Raw genomic sequence first — 23426 nt, forward strand, 5'->3', positions numbered from 1 at the left:
CAAAAATAAATGAAATGAAATGAACCACACTGATTCTACTGTAAAAAAGACTCCAGTTTGTGTGTGTCTTTGTATGCTCTGTAAGTTTTTATTGAAATCTGGACATTATGATTCTCCCACACCTTAGATATTAATGATTTTTATTAGTTAAGGACTATAGTTGTCCAACCTAGATAGCATATTAAAAAGCAGAGACATTACTTTGCCAACAAAGGTCCGTCTGGTCAAGGTTATGATTTTTCCAGGGTCATGTATGGATGTGAGAGTTGGACTATAAAGAAAGCTGAGTGCCGAAAAATTGATGCTTTTGAACTATGGTGTTGGAGAAGACTCTTGAGAGTCCCTTGGACTTCAAGGAGATCCAACCAGTCCATCCTAAAGGAGATCAGTCCTGGGTGTTCATTGGAAGGACTGATGCTGAAGCTGAAACTCCAATAGTTTGGCCACCTCATGGGAAGAGTTGACTCATTGGAAAAGACCCTGATGCTGGGCGGGGTTGGTGGCAGTAGGAGAAGGGGACGGCAGAGGATGAGATGGCTGGATGGCATCACCAACTCAATGGGCATGAGTTTGAGTAAACTCTGGGAGTTGGTGATGGACAGGGAGGCCTGGCGTGCTGGGATTCATGGGGTCACAAAGAGTCGGACACGACTGAGTGACTGAACTGAACTGAACTGAACTGAACAGTTGTCTTTGTGAGTTTTCTAAGTTATTTTTACAAAGTGTGTTCTTTGTTGTGCGTGGTGACTGGAGTTTCCATCCTGCTGTGTCTGCAGTCAGTTGGTGACCTGACGAAGGTCTTCCCCGCAGAGTCTTCCTGTTCGCCTTAGCCTTCTCCTGGATACTCTGTGGGCTTCCCTTGTGACTCAGTGATAAAGAACCCGCCTGCCAATGCAGGAGACACAGGTTCAGTCCCTGGGTCAGGAAGATCCCCTGGAGAGGGAAATGGCAACCCACTCTAGTAGTCTTGCCTGTAAAATCCCACGGGCAGAAGAGCCTGGCAGACTATAGTCCATGGGGTCACAAAGAGTCAGACATGACTGAGTGACTAAACAGCCGTAACAGAGATGCTCTGAGGGAAGCTACTGCAGCCCAAGGAAGCTGACCCCAAGGCCAGAATCTGCTCCAAGCCCTCAGTCACCAGCAAAACACACAACCCTGGATTTTGGGTGACATGGTCCCGATTGCCCGCTCTGGCTCCAGCCAAAGGACTCTGGGCCACTGTCCTCACGGCTCTGGTCTCCACAGCATCAAGGGTGGTGACTGACTCCTGCTCACCACTCTCTTTAGAAGATCAGCAGCCTGTTTTCATCACCTTGCTGTGTCTGATCTGGTTCTAGAGTTTCAAATAGTTCCTTCCAGTCCCTCTTTATGGCTCTATTTTGCTCTGGTGGGGTTTCATCCCCTGCCACTTTGCATGATGTCACCACTCCCCACTGTTTCTCATTTTTAAAGTTTTTTTTGACCTTGCCATGTGGCATGTGCCCCCTGCATTAGTTTGCCCAGTCTCTTCCTCTTTGTAAGAAGAGCAAAGATGATATTAATCGCCAATTAAATGATGCATCAACTTATTTTTATATTGTTGGAAATGGAAAATCCCTTTGATAAAAGTGATGGCCTCTCAAGCTTTATCGCTGAGATAGGGCCGACCTTGGCAAAGTAAATAAATAGTATAAGTTTTGAAAAATAAGAAAAAAAGCCATGAAAACAGCTAATACAAAGATTAATCCTAAAAGCTCAGAACTGCTGAAGTGTGAAGGTTGATTACCAACCCCAAGGCTGTTTGACATAGTGCCCAGACCTGCTCTTCTGGAACCCAAGGCTGGGCTTCAATATTTATTCAGAATTGTAACATCTCTCCAGATATGGAACATGACATCTAGAATGCGACCTTGGTGCTGCTTGTTCTGGGTCAGCACACTTTTACAGGGTTTTTTGGAGAACCTTGTTTGGAGTTGTTCTGGGTTGCAATGTTCTGGGTCCACACAGCACACCCAGATGCTTGTTCTTCTGCCTCCCTGTCTTGATACCCAGCAGGTTTCCAGGGCCATGGATTAAATTCCTTCATCGCTATGCATCAGTTAAATGTATGGCCTTCCCTCATGGCCTCCAGAGGGCTGCGTGGTTCTGCAGAGTGCTGGTCAACCACTGTTTCTTAACTGGTATTCAGTTTGTTTGAGGGCAGGGTTTTCTCCCCAAGATGAAAACAGGGTTTGTGCCTTACCTGGTAGCAAAGTTTATGCTCCAATTTTAAATAAAGTTTTATAGCACTCAAATTACTGAGAATCTACAGATTCCAACTTCAAAAGAATCAAACTGTGATAAGCCAAGGGCTCCTCTTTATCTGGAACGCTGAATGTGGCTGGGCTTTCTGGTGGTGTCCATGTGCGGACCTTTATGTGTCTGTAGAATCCAGAAAGGATTAAATAATTTAGTTTGGGTGAAGAGAGAAACTGAAGAGGGCCTTGGACGTTCTATTATTTATAACGACCACTTGGCTGTGAGGCCTGCACTTCATGGTGAGTAGGCCTGGGTGCCAAGGGTGGGCAATACTGGACACTGGACCCCACCTGACGGTCCCCTATGTCTTCTCCCTCCCAGGGTCCTGCGTGGGGGTTCTAGGGGACAGTGTTCTCTGTCCCCATACACAGGCTGGGGAGTCTGAACAGAGTCGGAGTGATATACTCCTGGCTCCCTGCTGGGAGGGACAGGGTTAAAGCCCTTCTCCTTCTCACCTTCTTGTTCTGTGTTTAGGTTGATCCCTTTTCCCCATTGGGAGGGAGGGAGGGAGGGGGAACATTTCTGGAAATAGGATTTGAGCAACTGGGAACCTGGGGACCCGTGTGCAGCATGGTGATTCTGCTGTCAGTCATGGTGTGATGAGCACAATAGAAGAGATGTCATAGTTCCGAGGTGTTTAGAGTGTCCGGTGACTTTTCCAGCCCTTTTCTGGGACTCTTGAGTCCTGGGGAGGCCAGGGGGCATCAGTGTGGCTGTGGTACAGACCTGAGCCCCGGCGTATATCCCCGGTGGAGGCACCCTTTCAGTTTTTCCAAACCATCTTGGCCCATCTCAGCGCTGAGGTTTGCCATGTGGAATTTTGGCTGCAGAAAGACCCCCATCCTGGGGCGGAAGGAGGGCTCCCATGACCAGAAGCAGTGACTCCTTTCTCCCACTATTTTCCCCAGCATTTTGAAAGCAGTATTGTGCTGTGCTTGAGTCACTTCAGTTGTGTCTGACTCTTTGCGACCCCTTGAACTGTATGTAGCATGCCAGGCTCCTCTGTCCATGGGGGTTCTCCAGGCAAGAATGCTGGAGTGGGTAGCCATTTCCTTCTCCAGGGGATCTTCCCAACCCATGGATCCAACACACATCTCATAATTATATCTCCTGCATTGACAGGCCGGTTCTTTACCACTAGCGTCACCTGGGGAGCCTAAGGAGCCAGGGCAACAGCAACCCACGAAGCGAGGAAGCAGGGAGGCGATCACCAGGGACCCAGCTGACCCTCCCGGCCCGCGGCGAGGACAGTCGATCGCCCATGCTCAGTCCCTTGAGGGTGCAGCACGCCGCGAGGGCATGGAGGGATAAGGGGGTGTCCCCCTTCACAGGCCCCCACCCCGGTGGCCAGGGAGCAGGGCTGCGACACCGGCCAGTCTGGCCCTTATCTTGGGTGGAGGTTAGGAAGTATCCTAGCAAAGGGCACCTGAAAGATCTTTTGTGCCTGACCTGTAGAATGCTGGTCTGAATCACATTGATGGCGTATACCTGGATGGCTGAAAACAAAGCGCCTGCTCTGTTGGGTCAGGGTCTCAGTTTCCTAGGGATGAGGGAAAGAAGGGGAAAAGAAGTGTTTCTGAATGGCCAAGACTCAACTGTGATGGGCAAAGCTGGCATGACCGGGGTGACAGTGGGCTAAGGGTGGGGGGCCCTCGCCCCTGAATCAGCCCTTGAGTGGAATTGGGAGGGGGCTACAGTCCAGCAAGCTCTCTCAGGATGGGGCTGGCTTGTCACTGCTCTTGAGAGGGCCTTCGGTGCCCTCTGACCTCCAGCCCCACACCTGAGTTCTGCCCAAGACTGGAATCCTAGGGCAGGAGTGCCAGGCATCTAGCAGGTCCTGTGTGTAAGTGCATAGAGAAAAGAACAGAGTGAATGTTTGCCAAAATAGTAATAATGATATTTTTTTAGGTGATGAAATTTTGGATAACTTTGGTCCTTTTTATACTTACCTCTTTTTTTTCTGATTATTCTATAATAGGTACTTTTTTTTTTTTTACAGAACAAAGTAATTCTGGTTTTTCAAGCCAGTAAAGGAGGACGGGCTCCCTGTGAATACATTTCTAGCCTCACCTGACTTCCTCCAGCCTCACGTACCCTGAGAGGACCCTGGTGCCCACACCCCAGCTCCTACCCTGCCCTGGACCACACTGCCTGGCGCCTCAGGACAGTGGAGGAAGGCGAGGGTCAGTCCGACAGCACGTCGTCTTCCTGTCCTGCACGCGGCCTGTGATGGGATGGACAAAGAGGAAGAGAACCACTACGTTTCACAACTTAGAGACGTCTACAGCAGCTGTGACACCACGGGGACAGGCTTCCTGGACCGGGAGGAGCTGACCCAGCTCTGCCTGAAGCTCCGTCTGGAAAAACAGCTGCCTGTCCTTCTGCACACACTTCTCGGAAACAACCAGTTCGCCAGGGTGGGTACTGGACTTCATTCTTGCAGAGAAAAACATAGAGAGCCTGTGGTGATAGCCGTGGACATCTGAGAAACACCAGTTGACTAGAGATACTCATCAAAGTAAAGTTAGGAGGAAGTGGGATGCTGTTTATCCTTTTATGGAACTCCTGTGTTGTAGAAAGAGGTTTCTTAAGATTGCCCTTTTTTAAGCATAGTGACTTCCACAGATTTGTTTTTGTTCCATTTTTCCAGAAAGATGTTTGGCTGATTTGTCCGGGGAGTGGAAGGTTGGTATGGATGGTTCACAAAACAGAGATCTGTGTGCAGCTCACGTGCTGGGTCATTCAGAGGCAGGTTCAAAGTACCTCGAAGGCAGATTGTCTCATAAAATTGCCCAGCGTGAAATTCATCTAGCACCTGGACAAAACATCACGCACTGCTGTTGCAGGAACCAAAGCTCCCTGCCTTCAGTGGTGCCCTCTGAGTGTATCTGTCCCAGACAGGAAGAAAGTGTGCATGGAGTTCATTTCTCTAGGAAGTTCGAGGTCGCCTAGAAAGGTCATCTGGAGTCTGGACCAGGCCTTGGTTTCCTGACGGGAACACTGAGAAGCTTCTTACTGTTCCTGTTTCTTAAATGTGTCCAGATGTAACATATTCATTTTGTTTTTAATTAATGAATTTTTTTTTTGGCTGCCCTCTGTCTTGCTGCCTACAGGCTTTCTCCAGTTGCAGGGAGTGGGGGCCGTTCTTCGTTCCTCATGGCAGCGGCTTCTCCTGTTGCAGAGCCCCGGTTCGAGAGTGTAGGCTCAGCAGTTGTGGTGCTTGGGCTTAGTTGCTCCGCAGCCTGAGGGATCTGCCCAGACCAGGGATCGAGCCCCACGTCCCTTCCATTGGCAGCGGATTCTTAACCACTAGACCAGGGAGGTACACGTGTTCACTTTAAAACAGTGCCTGGGAATTCCCTGGTGGGCCAGTCATTAGGAATCTGGGCTATTACTGCCAGGGGCCCAGGTTCAACCCTGGTTCGGAAATTAAGATCCCACAGACTGCAAAAAAAAAAAAGCAGTGCCTATAATTGTGTTGGTCATCTTACCTTAGAAGGAAGACTGTTTCCCACCCCCAACAGAACTCAATAAAACTGCTCTCATTTTGAATGAGAAAAAAAAGTCTAGCCTGGAAAGATTCCTGAGTTGGTGCCTGGGCAGAAACAAATGAAGAACCACCTAAAACCCCTCCCTGCTGGCCCTGGGGAGCTTCGAGGTGCGTCTGACTCCTGTTAGTTCCCCCAGAGCCTGTGTGGCCGGTGCTGCCAGCAGAGCTGCTCCTGGGGCGAGGAGGGCTCTGCCTCACACACCCACCCCACCCAGCTCGGTCACTTTCCCTCTACTGCTTTTTCTTTATGGACTTCAGACTCAGGTGTGGCAACTCCCCTCATGGTCCAGTGGTTAAGACTCCATGCTCCCACTGCAGGGGGAGCTTGTTCCATCCCTGGCTGGTGAACTAAGATGCCAATGCCATGCATGGTGTGGCCAGAAAAAAAAAATCGGGTGTGATTTTGATCGCTCCTGTTATAGCCCCTCTTGATATCACCTAGAATTGTATTCGAGGGCTAGGTAAGTAAAAGGCACATTTGTGAAAATCAGCACTGATTAAAACATCATAAACAGGTTATCTGGTTTCCTTGATGTGTTTTATCCTGGCCCTTCCTCCTTTTGTGAGCTGTGATGGGAGAGGACACAGAAACACAGTCAAATGGTATCAGATAAAACAGCAGCACACTCAGCCATCAGATTCCCTCCTGTTTTTTTTTTTGTAATGCTACACAGCTTGTGGGATCTTAGTTCCCCAACCAGGGATTGAACCTGGGCTCTTGACTGTGAAAGTGCAGAGTCCTAGCCACTGAACCACCAGAGAATCCCCAAATCCCCTCCTGTTTGATGGCTCAAAGGAAAGCTGATAAGTATTATCAGAGACACAAAAGAAATCTGAGGTTGAATCAAACAAAATGGGCATTTCATTCTGCTCCCATGTAGTCAACAAGTTTTTTGGATTTTATTTATATTTGTTTATTTATTTAGCACCAGTCTTCCCTGTGACACGTGGGATCTTTAGCTGGGGCATTCGAACTCTTAGCTGCGGCATGTGAGTGCTAGTTCCCTGACCAGCAGTGGAGCTGGGTCCCCTGCATTGGGAGCTTGGAATCTTAGCCACTGGACTATCAGGGAAGTCCCTCAGCAAGTAATTTTGAGCACTTATTATGTGCTAGGCAACATCTAGAAGCTAGGAATGTAAAAATGAAAGCAATACAATATCTCTGTGAAATGAAAGCTATGCAAGAGTATTCTTTCTAGTATTGATCCACGTGGCAAAAGTCTGGACATAGCCTTTTCAATGTAAGATTAGTTAAGGTCCATATAGTCAAAGCGGTGGTTTTTCCAGCAGTCATGTATGGATGTGAGAGTTGGATCATAAAGAACACTGAGTGCCAAAGAATTGATGGTTTTGAATTGTGGTGCTGGAGAAGATTTTTGAGTCAAAAGGAGATCAAACCAGTCAATCCTGAAGGAAATCAACCTGGAATATTCATTGGAAGGACTGATGCTGAAGCTGAAGCTCCAATACTCTGGCCACTGATGGGAAGAGCCGATTCATTGGAAAAGACTCTGATGCTGGGAAAGATTGAAGGTAGGGAGGAGAAGGGGACAACAGAGAATGAGATGGTTGGATGGCATCACCGAATCAATTGACATGAACTTGGGCAAACTCCAAGAAATGATGAGGGACAGGGGAAGCCTGGTGTGTTGCAGTCCATGGCGTCGCAAAAAAGTTGGACATGACTTGTGACTGAACAACAATAAATTAATAGATCCAATTGATGAAATTGATGCACCATCATAAAAAAGAGAGAAGTTTCAGACATTGTCATACTAGCAGTTTAGCAAATTCACACCCACCTTCCAGTGAGGGCTACTAGAATGGTCAGTCCATACAGCATAAGGAAGAGTAGTCCCCTCTTGCCACAAATAGAGAAAGCCTGCATGCTGCAACGAAGACCCAGCACAGCCAAAAATAAATAAATAGATTTTTTTTTTAAAAAAGGTGAAAGAATGTCTCCTTGAGAAGGTGAATTCTGCTCAGTTTTGAAGGATATAGAGACCAACACATCCAGTAGACCTTTGTTGAGTATTTACAATGTGTCAGCCGTGAGACCACATGCTAGTTGGGGAGCCAGAAGATAAACACACATATAAGTAGTCCACCTTCAGGTCTGATAGTGTATAACCCAGGCAGAGACGTTCCACAGCCAACAGCTGTATTTAGTGCTCAGAGGCAGCAATAGAAATGTGCTCATTCAAGTTCTGTGCCAGGTGTGGGAAGCATGCTTGGAACTAGAGCCCCAGGCCTGCTTCTCTAGCACATACCGGTGACATTTTGACCTAGAAGTATGTCTTGCATCGATTTCTTTCTGTGTGACCTCAGGTGAAGAACAGGCAGAGAAAAGAGTTGGGAAGTGTGCAGCTCAGTGAACATCCATTGAAAGCAGCCCTGGGCCCCCAGCATCCTGCATCCCTCCTCAGGTGCCCCTGGGGTCCCTCTGGCTCCAGCAGTTGCCACTGTCTTGATGAGAACAGCAGAGATTTGTTTGCCTGTTTCTGAACTTCCTACAGGTGGACATATATACAGCACATGCTCAGTGCATACTCTGGTTCTTTTACTCAGTATCATGTCTGCAGTCTGTATTCAGAGAGTTCAGATCAGTGTCCATTTATTGTCTCTGTCAGTGTTTTTGTTTCCCCTGTTGTCGTCTTTCATTGTCTGACTGAATCACAGTTTATTTACCCATTTTCTTTAGGTACATCTGGATCATTTCCAATACTCTTTTAATAAATTATGTTTTTGCTGAAAAAAGAAAGTGAAATTAAAACATTTCAGACAATCACACTAAAAGAGCTTAGCACCAGCATACTTAAGAAAAACGTTAAGTCTGAAAGATATATTTCAAATAGAGGGAAAACTATCCCAGGCAGGTTGGAAATGAAGGAAGAAAGGAAAAACAAAGTGGCAAATATTTGAATAATTCTAAATGAACATTGGCTATATAAAACAGAAATATCTTGTAAGGAGTTAAAATAAATGATAACCAAGGCACAAATTATCAGACAGGTTTTGTGTTGTCCCTGAAGAGGGTAAAACTGGTTGATATGAAACTTTTAAACTCCATAAGAAAGCTAGTCTCTAGGGGAAAAAACATTAGTGAACTAGAGCGTCAGCATTGTATAATGACAAAAGATTCAATTTGCCAAGAGGATATAAATGTATATTCTGTGACCCAGCAATCCCATTCTTAGGTGCGTATACTCCAGAGAATCTCTTAGGACATATGTGTGAGTGTTCAGAGCTTTTTTTTTCCCCCAGTGTAGGGGCGGTGTATTTAATCAGGAAAGGAACCTTGGTGGAGGACTAGCCTAGGTGCTGGCATGTTCTCTTTCTTGGTGGGTGGTGAAGGCATGGATATTTCTTTATGTGCTAATGTTTGTGGTCATCAGACACCTCTTTTCCGCACTGTTTTCTAACTGTTATCTAATTTCCTTTTATGGAGTTGTTAATAGTGTTTTTTGGTGATGGGCTTATGATGCACTTTTAATTGCCTTACTATATCTTCAGGTTTTTAAAACCTTAAGTAAATATTTGAAAAAATAAATGTCCTCAGTGCTGAAGGCAACATAAGATCTTCCATCTGAGAAAACTCCAAAGGCTAGTGTGTTATGTATGTGGCCTGTCGAAAGCAGTGTTGACCGCTTTTCTCAAATTCACAGGTTAACTTCGAGGAATTTAAGGATGGTTTTGTGGCTGTGTTGTCATCACAGGCTGGTCTTGCCTCCTCAGATGAAGACAGTGGGTCTTTGGAGTCAGGTAAGAGGCCTTCATGGCCTTCTTTACATCTCTTTCCATCACTCTGTGACTTCTGGAATATGATGTTGTACCTGAACAATGCAGCAGGTCTATGATCCCCAGCTGCATGGACTGGGACCATGGACTGCAGCACCTGGGTTTTTTTCTTCTTTGGGTTCCTTATTTGTGAAATGGTTCTGTAAGGGGAAAACTCTCGTTTCCTCTGCACTGCACAAAATCCTCTTAATACCCTGGCACTTCTGGTCATTAGATCTATGTAGTTTACCCTGCACCAGGCTATTTTGCAACACAAGCTGGGTGTCCTTCAGTTCAACTCCATTCTGACACCATCCCCCTGGATATAGCTGCAGACCCCACAGGCTAAGACAGCAATGCCTTCAGACAACAATCTCAAGTCCAGCTTGTCACCTGTGCTTCTGACCCACTGGCTAAAGATCGGAGGTGCCGATGGCCTCCACAGATTCAACTAATTTACTAGAGCAGCTCAGGGAAACCGATTACTGGATCAGTGGTTTATTGCAAAAGGATGTAACTCGGGGTGAGAGATCCATGGGCTTGTGGGAAGAGGCTCAGAGTCCCCACACCCTCTCCAGGGCTCACTCACCCCCAGTCTCCCCGTGTTCACCAACCCAGAAGGTCTTTGAATACCGTCCTTTTGGGGTTTATGGTGGTTTCATTACACAGTCATGACTGATCCAGTGATGGGGCATCAGTGAGTGAATTCAACATCTAGCCTCTGATCTCCCTAGAGGTCAGGGGTAGGGCTGAAAGTTCCAAACTCTAATCACATCTTGGTTTCCCTGGCAACCAGCCCATCTCAAGGTGTGGTTCTCAAAGTCACCTCATCAGCATAATCTTGGGTGTGGTTGCTCTCATTACTTAGGAAATTCCAAGAGTTTTAGAAGCTGTGCAAAGGATGGGAGGAAGACCAAATTCATATTTATTATAAGTCACAATCTCCCAAATGTCAGGTAATATCTAGTGCTGTTCTTACAGTGAAGGGTGTAGACAAGATAAAGTGGGTGTGGAGAGGTGGAAGAATTTGATCATCAAAAGTGCAGTGCAGGTGTAAAGTGCTGGCCAGGCTGAGAGACTGGTGGGGCAAGCAGGATGCCACCAGCTGAGGCAGCTGTCTGCCTGTCTTCTGTCTCAGATAATAGTGATCTGTACTCCTCGGACTTGTTAGAGTCCTGGTTTACAGTGGGGCCAGTGGAACAAAGGTAATATTTCAAAACTAGCGAAGGAGGGCTTTGATACTGGTCAGGAGGTGAAGGGAGAATTCTGGAGGGAGGCCCGCTTGGAGGTATGGACTGTGGGTACAGTGGGAAGGTTATGGCAGAGGTGCTCTTTAGAAGATGTGCCAACTCCTTGATTGGCAGCGCCTGCCGTGCTCTGGCTGGTTGACTGGTCGGGGCTGCATCTGAGCAGTGCTGGGAGGGAGAGTGCAGGGACCAGCGGGTCCCTCCTTCCCCCACGGGGCAGGGGTTCAAGGTGTCTGACCCGCACAGGCCCCTGGTCTGCTCCCACACCCCGGGAGGGGCCTTGGTCGGGAGCAGGTGCATGACTGGGGCAGCAAGTGCCATTGGGAGATTTGGGGCTTATGTACCTTTCATGTAGATTCCAGTGAGCCCCCCAGCGCCCCCCACCCCTGAAATCCTGTGGCTGATCGTTCCCATTTCTCAGGTGAGGTTTTCTAGTCTGGAGGAAGGCCCTTGGGGAAGCACTTGCGGCCTCCCCTGGGGCTGAAATCCGTTGGTGTCCCACCGCCCCCTGCTGGAGCCACGTGGGAGCCCTGACCTGGGGGAGACAAGCCTGTGGGGGAGGAGTCTGATAAGGGGGCGGAGTCTGATAGGGGCGGAGTCTGATAAGGGGGTGGAGTCTGCCCTGGGGGAGGAGTCTGACAGGGGAGAGGAGCCTGACTGGGGACAAGCCTGACTGGAGAGTTGTCTGCTAAGGGGGTCGGGCGTGACGGGGTGGGGGGGCGGCACCGAGGGAGTCTGACCAGGGGAGGAGTCAGCTTGTCAGTGGCCGCCCTGGGACCTGAAGGCTCTGGTCATTGGTTGCTTTGTCTCAGGTTTCTCTTCCCTGAAGTGGGAAGAAGGCCACTTGCCTTTCCCGACTTGGGGTGTGATCGTGTGACCCTGGGCATGAAGGTGCCTGAGAAAGGCCACGCCCGTGTCATCGCTCCCTTTTCTGTGCTGGAACTCCTGTGAGTAGGCAACTTGTGTCCTCTTCGTGACTGGTGCTTTTCTCGGCCAACCCCCGTTTTGTTTTGTGTTGTTTTTCTCTTCTTTGAATTTTCAGAGCTTTCCTCAATTACCCAGTCAGTGGGTGGGTCAGTCATAGGCCTGCCTGAGGTGGCTCGGCCAGGGCTGGTGCACACAGGCAGCCCCTGTTGTGAGAGCCCAGTGAGCCCTGCCCCCGCCCTCCGGGGCTGTGTGCTTCCCATGCGGGCCACCCTCGCGGTCTCCCCCATGGGCTTCATCCCTGCTTCCCCTGCCAATCCACAGCATCCCTCTCTCCGGCTTTCTAATCTGCCTGCTGGTCCTTCCCAGCGACTCATGCCACGATTCGAAACATGTGCTTTGATGCTCCAGGAATGTTCATGGCATCCTGGGGCCAAATGGCTGGGGTTTTGAAGAACATTCTGCTTCTCAGTCGTTCTTCTTCAGTGAAGGCCATCACAGAACACATAACCAAATATTTTTGTTGGTTTCTTTTTTTTTTTTTTGCTTGTTTAATCTTTTGGCCACGCCTCTCAGCATGGTGAGATATTAGTTCCCCGACTGGGGATTGAACCTTTGCCCCCAGCATTGGCAGCGCAGAGTCCCAACCACTGGACCACCTGGGAGATCCTAAACCAGTGCATTTTTAACTTGCAGAGTTTGGCATTCTGCTCCTATGAATAAATATTCACACACAGGAAACACAAGGCTCGGTTGACCTTGTGGTCTGCTGGCCGTCTGGGCAGTGGGTGGGGACTGGCCGTGACCCTCAGAGCTTCACACTGAGAGGCCAAAACTCTGTGCTCTGTGGGTGGTGAGACGCTGCCCCCTCCTGGCCTGATTTGCCACATGGACACACTTTTCTGGAGGCTCATTTCCCCCTGGTGGAGGGAGGAGGTGACACTTTCGTAGAACATTTATGAGCTGGTCCTAATGTGTGTGATTTATGGGCGTCTCGTTGCTCTGAGGAAAGTGCTGAGAAACCGAAACAAGGAAGAATATGGGGTACCATATCAAGGGCACGGGGGCCTCTGGACGCGGACTGGGGAATATCAGGAGGGGAGAGGCAGGAGCCCAGTCAGGCCAAGGGCACAGACGTGGTGCAGGGTCACGACCTCTGGTGAGCGGCGAGTGGCTGAGCTCCAGGCAGGGGTCCGCGTGCTGTCAGGTGCACCCGGTTTCCTGAGTGTGACCCCGCTGCCCACTCCCACCTGACATGGCCTTTCTCTTCCCACTGCTCCCCGCTCAGAAACCAGCCACAGCCTGTGTGTAGACAGAAACCAGAGCAGGTGCAGAGCCTGCATGCAGGCCCCTGTTCCCTTCATGGGGTGCTCAAGCCTCTCATTTCCTCCCTGTCAGTGGGAACGGCTCCTCCTCTCCAGCAGCCCTGGGAGTTCCCACATGGGGAGAGTGTACACGGCCGGACCCTGCCCATGATAACCTCACAGGGTCCAGGAACATGGTCATCCTGCCCTAGATGTCCTCTGTCACATGGAACTCGGCATCTTCCTCCCAAGACTCCTTCCTTGTCCTCAGTTTCTGTGCGTCGTTGGCATCACTGTTTCTCCTGGAGGCCCGGTTGGACCCAGCCTCCTCCTCTGATGCTCCCAAGGTCAGAGACTGCGGGCCAGTTTCGGGTGAGGAGGAGAGAGACGAGGTGGTAGGTAGTCTCTGGGAACATGACCCACCTGTGTGAAACGGTCTGTTTTCCTGGCCTGGCCTTACTTCCTGGGACCCTATGCCTTTCTCTCCAATTGGCCCCTTCTGATTCCTTCCCTTAGAACCCGTGTTCACTCCTGGTCACAGCCCAGGCCGCACCCCCACTCCCCAGTCTCTCTGGCTACTCAGGTGCCTGCAGAGACAGTGTCGTTGCCTGCGGAGTCCCCATTGCTCCACAGATGTGGGCAGGTAAGGAGGGAAGAAGGAAGTGCAGGGATGTATTAGGGCTTGAGGGAGCCTCGTGAATCCCTAGCTGAAGTCCACACCTGCCTCTGCCCCTGACTTTAGACTCATGCGGAGTCTGAGCCTGCCTGGTTGTGCTGAGGTCCTTGCCCTTTGTGTTCTATCCAGGTGGGGTGCTGTATTAAGGTGGGGTCAGATGGGTGGGAAATGACCTTCTGGTCTCTAGAGCACTTGGATTATTGGAAGGTTATTTCTTTGTATAAAATGCTAGATTTTTTTAATTAGTTTTCTATCATATAACAAAAGTATATTTTGCTTGGAAACACTGAAGCAACACTGAGCGTTTAGGATGGAAAGTCCTGTCTCCCAGCCTAGCTTTCTCAGCCCCAGCCTCACGTTGGCCATTCCCTGTGTTCTTCTGGCGTTTTCTGTCTGTCCCTGAGAGCCACATCGCACCTCTGAATCTGCATCTTCATAAGCACAAGTGGGCCCAGGGTCTGTTTTAAAGAACCCCACACACCTCCCATTTTCTTTCCAGCTGCCTCCCATGCCGTGCCTCCAAAGTACATGAGCGGCTCTAAGTGGTACGGCCGTAGGAGCCAGCCCGAGCCCTGTGGCGCTGCAGGTGGAGGCCCAGGTTTACCGGAGCAGCCGGTCAGACCCAGTGTGAGGAGCCAGCTCTGCCGCTCAGCGTCCCTGGAAAGCGTGGAGGTGGGTGGAACCCCCCTAGGCACCTCCCCTAGTCACTGGTCACATGACATGACACAGGAGGATGGGAGAGGGCATCTCATCACTGGAAGAGGGGCTATTTGGGGACCTCATTGGGTTTTTAGGTGTCTCTGGGTCTCTCTGTCTGCAGGGCATCTTTGGCCACAGAGCATCCTCTTTCAGAAACGGGGGCCGCGGGGCATCCCCTTCACTACCACCCTCCCCTGGCCGGAGGAAGGAAGGTTATTCGGCTGAGGGCAGAAAAAGCAGGTGTGCCACAGCCACGGTCATCTGCGTCCAGCACTTGGACCAAGGCTCACCCTGCAGAACTTGGCGGACTCGTGATGGATGCCTCCAGGGCACTCACTGAGACTCCTTGAGGTGTCCACTGTGGGATCCTTTGGGCCTTCGTGTCAGAAAGGACATCCACGGGGCAGATCCACCCTCTGCGGGTAATCATGGCTGATGTCCTTTTCTTTCTTATTTTCCACAGAGTCTCAAGTCTGATGAAGAAGCCGACAGTGCGAAGGAGCCTCAGAATGAATTGTTTGAAGCCCAAGGTAAAGCCTGGCCTTGTGGTGATGCCCCCTTTGGTCAGTGCTGGGCTGTCAGGCAGCAGGCTGTCAGCGAAGGAGAGTTTCCTGGGAGGTGCCCGGTGTGGGTGGTCTCTCTGAGATTCCTGAAGTCAGACCCTTGGGCAGGGGCCGCTGGCTAAGAGAGCAGGTAGTTGGTTGGCTAGGGTCACAGTGATCCTCGCGACCAGCCGGCATGGGCCAGGGGACTCCTTCCTAATGTGCCAGGCCTGGGCCAGCAGCCTCCCCACTCACCAGAGGCCCTGACTGTGCCCCACGTGGAGGGCGAGACGTGGCTCTGGTCCTGGGAACCTGGCAGAGCTCCCGGAAGGCAGTCACAGGTGTGCTCAGCAACGCTGGGTGCACCGGCACGTGGGTGTGCGGGCTCCTTAAGGACGCCTCTCACCAGAGTGAGTCACAGGGCAGAATGTGCAGGACCACGGCTCCAGCGGGAGGCCAGAACTGACCTGGGGCTTCTCCTGAGTGAGAGGTCTGCACTGGTGCTGAGCACCGTCCAGACTGTGGTCCTCAGGGCCGAGGCTGTTGTTGGCTCAGCGCTGAGCGTGGGGACGTCAGGCGAATGAACCACGTGTCTGTGCTACTGGATGAAGCAGATGGACCTCTTTGTGTCCAAAAATCACTTCCTAAATTAACTGGACTCAGAGTAAATGTAGGGGATGAGAGGAAGGGCTCTGGCAAGGTTATTCACTGAGTGATTTTGGGGTTTCTGCCCAGAGACTGCTTAGGGTTCTTCTTTCCATCCAAGTTAGAACTCACACTCATGCACAGACTTACTCAGAGGACGTACTCACCTTGTCTGCCCGCCCTGAGAACACACCCTGGTGTCAGAATTGTTTTTACCTTTTTTTGGTTCCTGCCTTTGTTTATTTATTTAATTTTTAATTTAAAATGTATTTATTTGGCTGTCAGGTCTCAGCTGTACCCTGCAGGATCTTCATACGTCATTTGGGACCTTTCATCGCAGTGCACAGGTTTCTCTCTAGTTGCAGGGCACGGGCTTAGTTGCTCCACAGCATGTGAAATCTGAGTTCCCTGAGCAAGGATCGAATCCGAGTCCCCTCCATTGCAAAGTAGATTCTTAACCACGGGACCATCAGAGAAGTCCAAGTTTTTCCATTTTTACCTAGAACGTTCAGATGTTTTAAGCCGGAAGAGGTCTTGGAAGTGGCCCTCCCCTTGTGTTTTCCTCAAGCCTATATACAGCGTCATTCATGAGCAAGGAGGCCTAGCATTCCTCAGGAAAGGACTTTCTGAATATTAGTTGGGTTATCACAGTAAACGCCAAGATGACTCCTCTCTGGAGAGTTCCAGACCACTGACCGAGAGCCGGGGTCTGGTCAGGTGCAGGGAACCCTCGTCCTGTGTTGGGCAGGGTGGTGCAGTCTGGGCATTGAGGGAGCTCTGCTTTGAAGCCTTGCTTATCTCAAGAGAGCTCTTTGTGGCCACCCCAAGGTCTGTCCTCTCCCAAAGGGTGTTTCTCTGGCCAAGCTTCAGAAACCTCAGTAAGCCACCTGGCTAACCTAGAAAGGCTATGAAACCTGGCCGTCTGTCACCTGGACTTGCTGCTGAGTCTGCATCTTAAAGACACTTATGGCTCCTGATGTGAGGTGGTATGGAAACAGCCCACCTGGGGGCATTTTTGCTGGGGGGAAAAAAAGAAAATAGATAACACTCAACCTGCATCCAAACTACCCTTTGGTGCTAAGTTCCTGTTTACAGGAGATATTAGGGATGGAGGTCCAGGAGGATGGGGAATAGGGGGTGGGTGGGAGGTGATCCAGCAACTCTGGGGGAGTAACCACACACACAGGGAGGATTCTGCATTGATGCTGAGTTGAAGAAATCAGCCATCTGGAGACTTGGGAGAGAACTGGGACGTCGTTGTTGGGTTGTAGGGCTATTGTCACACTGGGGTGAGGAGTGCGTACGAAACACTCAGGGGTAAGAACATGGCAGCTGGGATTTGCCTTCACATACTTGGGCCAGGGACTTCTATGGTGATTTATTGTCTAGGAGTCTGCACTCCCATTGCAGGGGGCCCAGGTTCCATCCCTTGTCTGAGAACTAGAGCCCCCATGCTATAACTGAGAGTTTGCATGCCATGACTAAAAAGATCTCACCTGCAACAACCAAGACCCAGAGCAGCCAAATAAATATTAGAAAAGCAAATACATGGGAAAGAACAAACGTGTAGATGAAGCCGGGGTGAAAGGCAAGGGACAGGGTCATTGGCTTTTGTTGGACTGTGCTCTTTGCTTTGGACAGGTGTGAAGAGCTTCTAGACATTAAGTTTTTAAACCTGGACTTTTTATTTTAAGCACAAACCTTGTAGGCATGCTCCCAGTGCCACAGCTTCTGTAGGCTCCCTTCAGAAAATGCCTTCCCCACATGAAGCAGAGTCCCCCTTTTATTGTGAAATTTTGCATAGAATTAAATTGGAAGAATTGCACGGTGAGCCCCGTGTAGCCACCATCAGAAGCTTGACTCTCCCAACGTGTCTGTCTGCCCATCTGTCAGTCCATCTGATTTCAGAGTAAAGTACCACCTTGGTGTGTTTCCCTTGCTTCAGGCCAGCTACCAGCCTGGGGTTCTGAGGTCTTCGGGAGCCCCCGGAAACCCCGCAGCCTCTCCTTCGACACCCTCGAAAGCCGGGTCCGAGGCCTCTGGGAAGAGCTGGGTGTGGGCAGCAGCGGCCACCTCACAGAGCAGGAGCTGGCCCTGGTCTGCCAGACCATCGGGCTCCAGGGCCTGGCAAAGGAGGTGAGGGGATGGGACAGACCGCCCCAAAGGGCTGGGTCTTTGTTGTTGGTACTGGGCCTGGAAAACCCCTTCACCCTCAGACATTGATTCAGTTGTCACTGTCCAGCCTAAAATCCTGTGCTGAGTCCCAGGGCTTGTGCCGAGGGTCCATCTCGGGCCACCTTCACACAGGACGCTCCTCTGCCTGGAGCTCTCTCCCCTCTCTGGCCTACTGCCCAGCCCAAGGGTGGTGCCCATGGCCTCTGGCTGTGCCCCCCGGCAGCTGTGTTCAGCCCTTCCCTCCTTCAGGGCCCAGGGGAGGAGGGGGCAGTGTGATGGGACAGGCCCCACCTTGCTGACCCCGAATCGCTGGGATTCTGTACACGCATGTTCTATACATACATGTCCCAGCAGACTCCCTCACAGTGGACTCGGGGTGGGTGTTTGGGAGATGCGGGATACTCAGGTGACCATTCACAGCTGGTGGAAACTGACCAGGCATGTGGATTTCACAAGCCACAGCCAGGAAGCCAGTGCTCCAATAGCAAGCTGCCTGCTTGGGGAGGGTGGGCATCGAGACTGGGCAGGGTGGTAAAGGCTGCTCGGGAGCAGCCTCTGAGCCGATGCCTGAGGCGCCTTTATTTAGGAACTTGAAGACCTGTTCAACAAGCTGGACCAAGATGGGGACGGCAGAGTGAGTCTGGAGGAGTTCCAGCTTGGCCTGTTCAATCATGGGTCCCCTCGACCGCTGGAGCTGGCCCCGCTCGTCAAACTCAGCCGGTCCAGGTCTCATTACCAGGTAAGGTGGGGCCATTAACTCATGAAGCCCAGGGTGACTGCTGTCACTCTCCTGAAGACCTGAGCTCTCTGCCTGGTCCCCAGAGTGGGTGCTGGGAGGCGGTCGGAGTGACCTGACCTGACATCACTTCTGCCTGGCTGTGCGCCACTGGTGAGCTGCTCGCCTTCTCTGTGCCTCACGTTCCTCATCTGTACAGTGGACGCACCTCACAGGGGTCTTACGTGGATTCTCTGGGGTACACTGCGTTCCACCCAGAGCACCCGGCGCCTCCTCCCTGGAGGGCAGAGTCACTATCAGGGCCATGCCTTCCCTGGGATTAACCCTCCAGGCTCTCCTGGAGCTGTGTTCTCCCCGTCACGTTGTACTGATTTTCATCCTGCACGAGGCCAGCCAGAGGCAAGCAGATTTTCTTTACACTGTGATGTTGGCCGGTACATTTGGTTCATCTCTGTCTCGGGGTGGTCAGGGCCCCTTCTCCCACCGCAGGGCACAGATGTCCTGGGGAGTCTTGCTGCCTCCTCTTTGGCAACGTGGCTGATCCTGTAGTTTGTAGTTTGTGGGCGGCGGTGCAGGAACAGTGGCCTTGTTCTCTCCTGGGCTGGGCGTGGCCAAGAATCAGGTTTCTGCCCCTGAAGCCACTGAGACAGGGAAGGAGTCAGGGGTAGTGAGGACAGTGCCTGGCCACCTGAGGGCAGGGACCGCATGGTGCCCAGAGCCCGTAGAGGGCAGGGACGGCATGGTGCCCAGAGCCCGCGGAGGAGGGCTCCTCCCAGGGGCCTCGGCCCCTTTTTCCTTCCCAGGAAGCACTGACGTGGCAACGGGGCCACGGCCTGTGCGTGTGGACACCGGTGTGGGGCCTCACACAACTGACCGAGGTTCTCCTGCTCCATCAGGGGAGCCCCTGGGTCTGGTGGTCCGGGGACACCAGCTGCAGAGAGGAGGGGGCTGCTGCTCCTCCTTGTTCTGGTCCCAACAGCAAATGCGTGTCCCAGGGCCCTCCCTGGGGCGGGAAGCACAGCTTCCTGGCCTCACCTCAGCCTCACCAGTCAGCTTTCCACCTGAGGGATTTTTCTGCCCTTGTCTCCTGCCCTGAATCCTGAGGACATGTGCCCTCCACTCAGGCCGCCCCGCCTCTTCTAAAGCCCTTCTTGGGTTTCTCTGCAGAGACTGGGTTTCCCTCAGCTGGCGTGTGCCTTCCCAGGCCCACCTTCTGGGAGGACAGGTGGGAAGCCATTGCTTTTTGAGAGAGAAGTTCCCTCGGGTGGCTCCGCATCTGCGTCCCCCCGCACGGCCTCAGGCAGACGGCCCTGAGCCCTGTGCTCCGGTCGTCTCCGTGGAGCCTGCAGTCCCCGCAGGTCCTCCTGACACCCTGTTCCCTGCAGCAGGGATCAGGGGGAGGCCGCACCTGCCAAGAACAGGTGGTGAGGTCACAGAAGGTGCGTGAGGAGGCCGCGGTCCTCATGGCGCTGGTGCCCGCATGCAGGTCCTGGAGGAGAGTGTCGGCCAGACCACCACGTCGTCCCTCGTGTCCGTGTGCTCCGGCCCCCGCCTCTTCTGCAGCGTGGATGACGGCAGCGGGTTCGCCTTCCCGGAGCAGATCATCTCCTTGTGGGCCCAGGAGGGCGTTCACAATGGCAGGGAGGTCTTGCAGGTGGGGGCCAGCCATGCAGCTGCCCCAGCAGAGGCATCTGGGCGGGGGAATTAGGGGGAGATGCGGCCCATGAGGGAGGCTGGAAAGAGAACCTTGCAGACACAGGCCCCATAGAGGGAAGGCCCGTCATCCTCACTCTTTGCTTTATTTTTTGATATAAGTATGTAGGACATCTTAACTTAAAAGCATAATAAGTAAACAGTAGAAAAAGCCCACAGCCTGAAACAAATCCCTTAGAGGGTAGGTTTCAGTATCTCAGACTCACCCCACAGTGCGTGTTGGCCTCCGAGCCGATCCTCGGTCCTGGAAAACAGGAGGGCATCTTAGTGACTGCAGCACGTGGGCGTAGACACCAGGAGGCGGCACCCACATGTGTCGCGTGGTTTTTCTAATCTGGAAGCTGTTGCCCAGACCTCTGTGTCCTCTGCTCCCACCGTGATTTCATTGCTGAGAAGCGTGTTCTCAGCATCTTGTGGAGGCAGCTTCCAGGTCGCTCCACACGCTTTAGCGTCCTGTCATTTTTCTCTGAGAACTCTTGGGGCCATGGAGAAGCATGGAGATTCAAGTCCCCGTCTCCTGGTTTACAGGAAGGGCTTCCCCGTGGGCCCTGCCCCACCTGTGTGTCTGCAACTTGTGGTCACAAGCACCAATCGCTGAGAGAGCAGCCCCCGCACCAGTGTTATCACTAGGCCGCCGGCAGGCACGCGGGCATTCCTGGCCTGCTCTTTTTCTTATTGTGGTAAAATATAGAAAGCAGTTTTTTCTTCTTTCGACTTTACCTTCCCCAGTCCCGAGGGGAAATGGCTGTGACTTTCGGAAATACTTGGCTGTGGCTCATCACTCTAGCAGTCATGTTTCCACCAACAGAACCGGCATTGTTCCTATGTCTGTTTGTGCTGTTTAGAGATATATTAAGGATTCTTTGTGTCTGACATGGCAAGAACTCAACTCAAACTGGCTTGGGCAAGAGGAGGACATCAGGGGTCTTTGTGATCAGTTGGGGAAGAAGGAGGATGTTTAGGCTTGGGGGTCCTGGCTCTGGGGGTTGTCAGGACTCTACTGGCCTCTTGGTCTTGGCTTCAGGTCTAGCACCCTCGCGCTGCTCCCCAGGACCCCGTGGTCTATACAACACTTGATTTGACAGAGACAAAGCCCTTCTCCAGCCTCCCTGTCAGTCCCCAAAGTTCTCTGCTTGCATATGCCCCCTTCTCTGTCTGTCCCTTTGTCCAAGCAGGGGACCTCTGTCCAGCCTGAGTCATGCCCATCTCCGAGGCAGGGAGAGTGAGGGGAGGAGCTATATGTTGACAGTGGGAGGGGGACCTCAGTGTTGACAGGGACCTGGGGAGAGGGACCCCAGAGGGATGGGAGCAGGGGAGAGGCTCCACTCAAGAGGTGGAGACTTTGCAGACAGAAAAGGAAGGTACTGGGACAGTGAAGTCTGGCCTGTGGGAGCCACAGGTGTCCGGAGACTCACTCATCCTGCCTGTCCGATGGGCCGTGCTGTTTTCAGAGCCTTGACTTCAGTGTGGACGAGAAGGTGAACCTTTTGGAGCTGACCTGGGCCCTGGAGAATGAGCTCATGATGGTGGACGGGGCCACCCAGCAGGCAGCCTTGGCTTGCTACCGCCAGGAGCTGAGCTTCTGCCAGTAAGAGCCCCACTGGGGGGGTGGGTGTGGGGTGCCGCTGGCCAGGCTGGCCTCCTCGCCCAGGGCGCGGGCAGCCAGCAGGACGAGAAAGGGTGCTTCCAGCACTGTCACAAACCACGGCATGACGATTGGCCCAAGAATGCGTTCCATTTTAATTGGATTTGGCTCCAGTTGAGCTGGATATTCAGGCTATCCATCTACTGAGCTGGTTGGCATAGAGATTGTTATTGTGTTTTTATTGATACTCTGAAGCTACAGAAAAGGTTGGCAGTAATTCCAGTCTCCGTCCTCACGACTTTGCATCTCGTTAGGTACCAACAGATGAGACCTCTGACGTCAGGCAACTCTGCAGAGGGGCCCAGAGGAAGACTGCTTTGGGAGGATGAGGAAGGGAGACAAGCTTGGTGCTTCTCCAGTGGGAGAAACAGGCACCAGGATAGCCGGTGGACTGAGCCTCAGGCAGGGCCTGGGGTGACCAGACAAAGACAGGCTTCGCTTCTGCTCTGGGCAATTCCCTGGCACTTACTCAGGTGCCAGGCTACAGGTGGCAAGGCTGTGACCAGGCAGGATGATGGGTGGCCAGCCTTCTCCCCTTCATGCGTCCAGACCCAGGTTAGGTGCTGGGGATCCCTGGGCCTGAGGCCCAGCAGCAGGCAAGAGGGAGTGTGGATAATTTCCCACCTCTTCTAAGGCCGTCTGGAGGGGTGAACACTGCACGCACCAGGCTTGAACCTTTGGTTCAGAAACCTGCTAGAAGCCCCATTGCAAGCCAGTTGGCTTCTTGCTGTATTTACTTCTGTAAAATAGACTCAATAACTGCAGAAACCATCCTGGTAGGTGGAGGGTCAGGCTTCCCAGGTGGCCCTAGTGGTAAAGAACCCTCTTGCCAATGCTAGTGCAACCTGATTGCCAATGTAAGAGGCGTGAGAGATGCAATTTCGATTCCAGTGTCAGGAAGATCCCCTGGAGGAGGGCATGACAGCCCACTCTAGTATTCCTGCCTGGAGAATCCAATGGACAGAGGAGCCTGGAGGTCTCAGTCCATAGGATTGTGTAGAATCGGACACGACTGCAGTGACTTGGCACGCACACACAGGAGGTGGGTGAGAGCCCAGCACCAGCCACTGCTCAGCACTCTTAGGCCAGCTGAGTTTGTTCCTTCAGACCAGCTCGCTAGGCCCAGAGCAGTGTCCCCAGTGATCCCTCCCTCCTTTCCGCAGGGAGCAGGTGGAGCAGATGGCCAGGGAGCGAGATAAGGCGAGACAAGACCTGGAGAAAGCTGAGCAGAGGAACCTGGAGTTTGTGAAGGAGACGGACGACCTCCACTCCGCCCTGGAGCAGCTCGCGGAGGAGAAGGTCAGGTAGGTTCTGCTGGGGTCCTGGGCCAGGGCGGATGGTGGACAGATCAGAGGAAAGCATTTCTGACCTATGAAAGTCTTCCCGTGTCTCTCAATGTGCCACTTGCCTCCCTGTGGTTCTTTGCCGTGGCTGCATCGGCCCCATCTCAGACAGGGTAGGCGCCGGGTCCCCCTGGACACACACGGGGCTGTGCACTGTGGGGCTCCGTAGG

At 52.1% G+C, this 23426-nt stretch overlaps 1 protein-coding gene across 14 annotated transcripts in view; it reads left to right on the forward strand.

Moving 5' to 3' along the window:
* LOC122682154 (ninein-like protein) overlaps positions 1–23426 on the forward strand; it is a 705741-nt gene that overhangs the window by 58364 nt on the left and 623951 nt on the right. For 13 of the 14 annotated variants that reach the window (XR_006337232.1, XR_006337233.1, XM_043884949.1 and 10 more), the window contains 9 exons: positions 4280–4697; positions 9496–9592; positions 14258–14430; positions 14921–14987; positions 17590–17780; positions 18406–18558; positions 20042–20209; positions 21720–21856; positions 23077–23217. Coding sequence is in view for 12 of the 14 variants with exons in the window: in XM_043884949.1 (XP_043740884.1) it covers positions 4515–4697; positions 9496–9592; positions 14258–14430; positions 14921–14987; positions 17590–17780; positions 18406–18558; positions 20042–20209; positions 21720–21856; positions 23077–23217 (1310 nt within the window). In the remaining 2 variants the exon portion in view is untranslated. The remainder of the gene's footprint in view (positions 1–4279; positions 4698–9495; positions 9593–14257; positions 14431–14920; positions 14988–17589; positions 17781–18405; positions 18559–20041; positions 20210–21719; positions 21857–23076; positions 23218–23426) is intronic. The other variant, XM_043884953.1, reaches the window with a different exon arrangement.

This window comes from Cervus elaphus, chromosome 23 (genome assembly GCF_910594005.1).
Source record: "Cervus elaphus chromosome 23, mCerEla1.1, whole genome shotgun sequence".
Taxonomy (NCBI): Eukaryota; Metazoa; Chordata; class Mammalia; order Artiodactyla; family Cervidae; genus Cervus; species Cervus elaphus.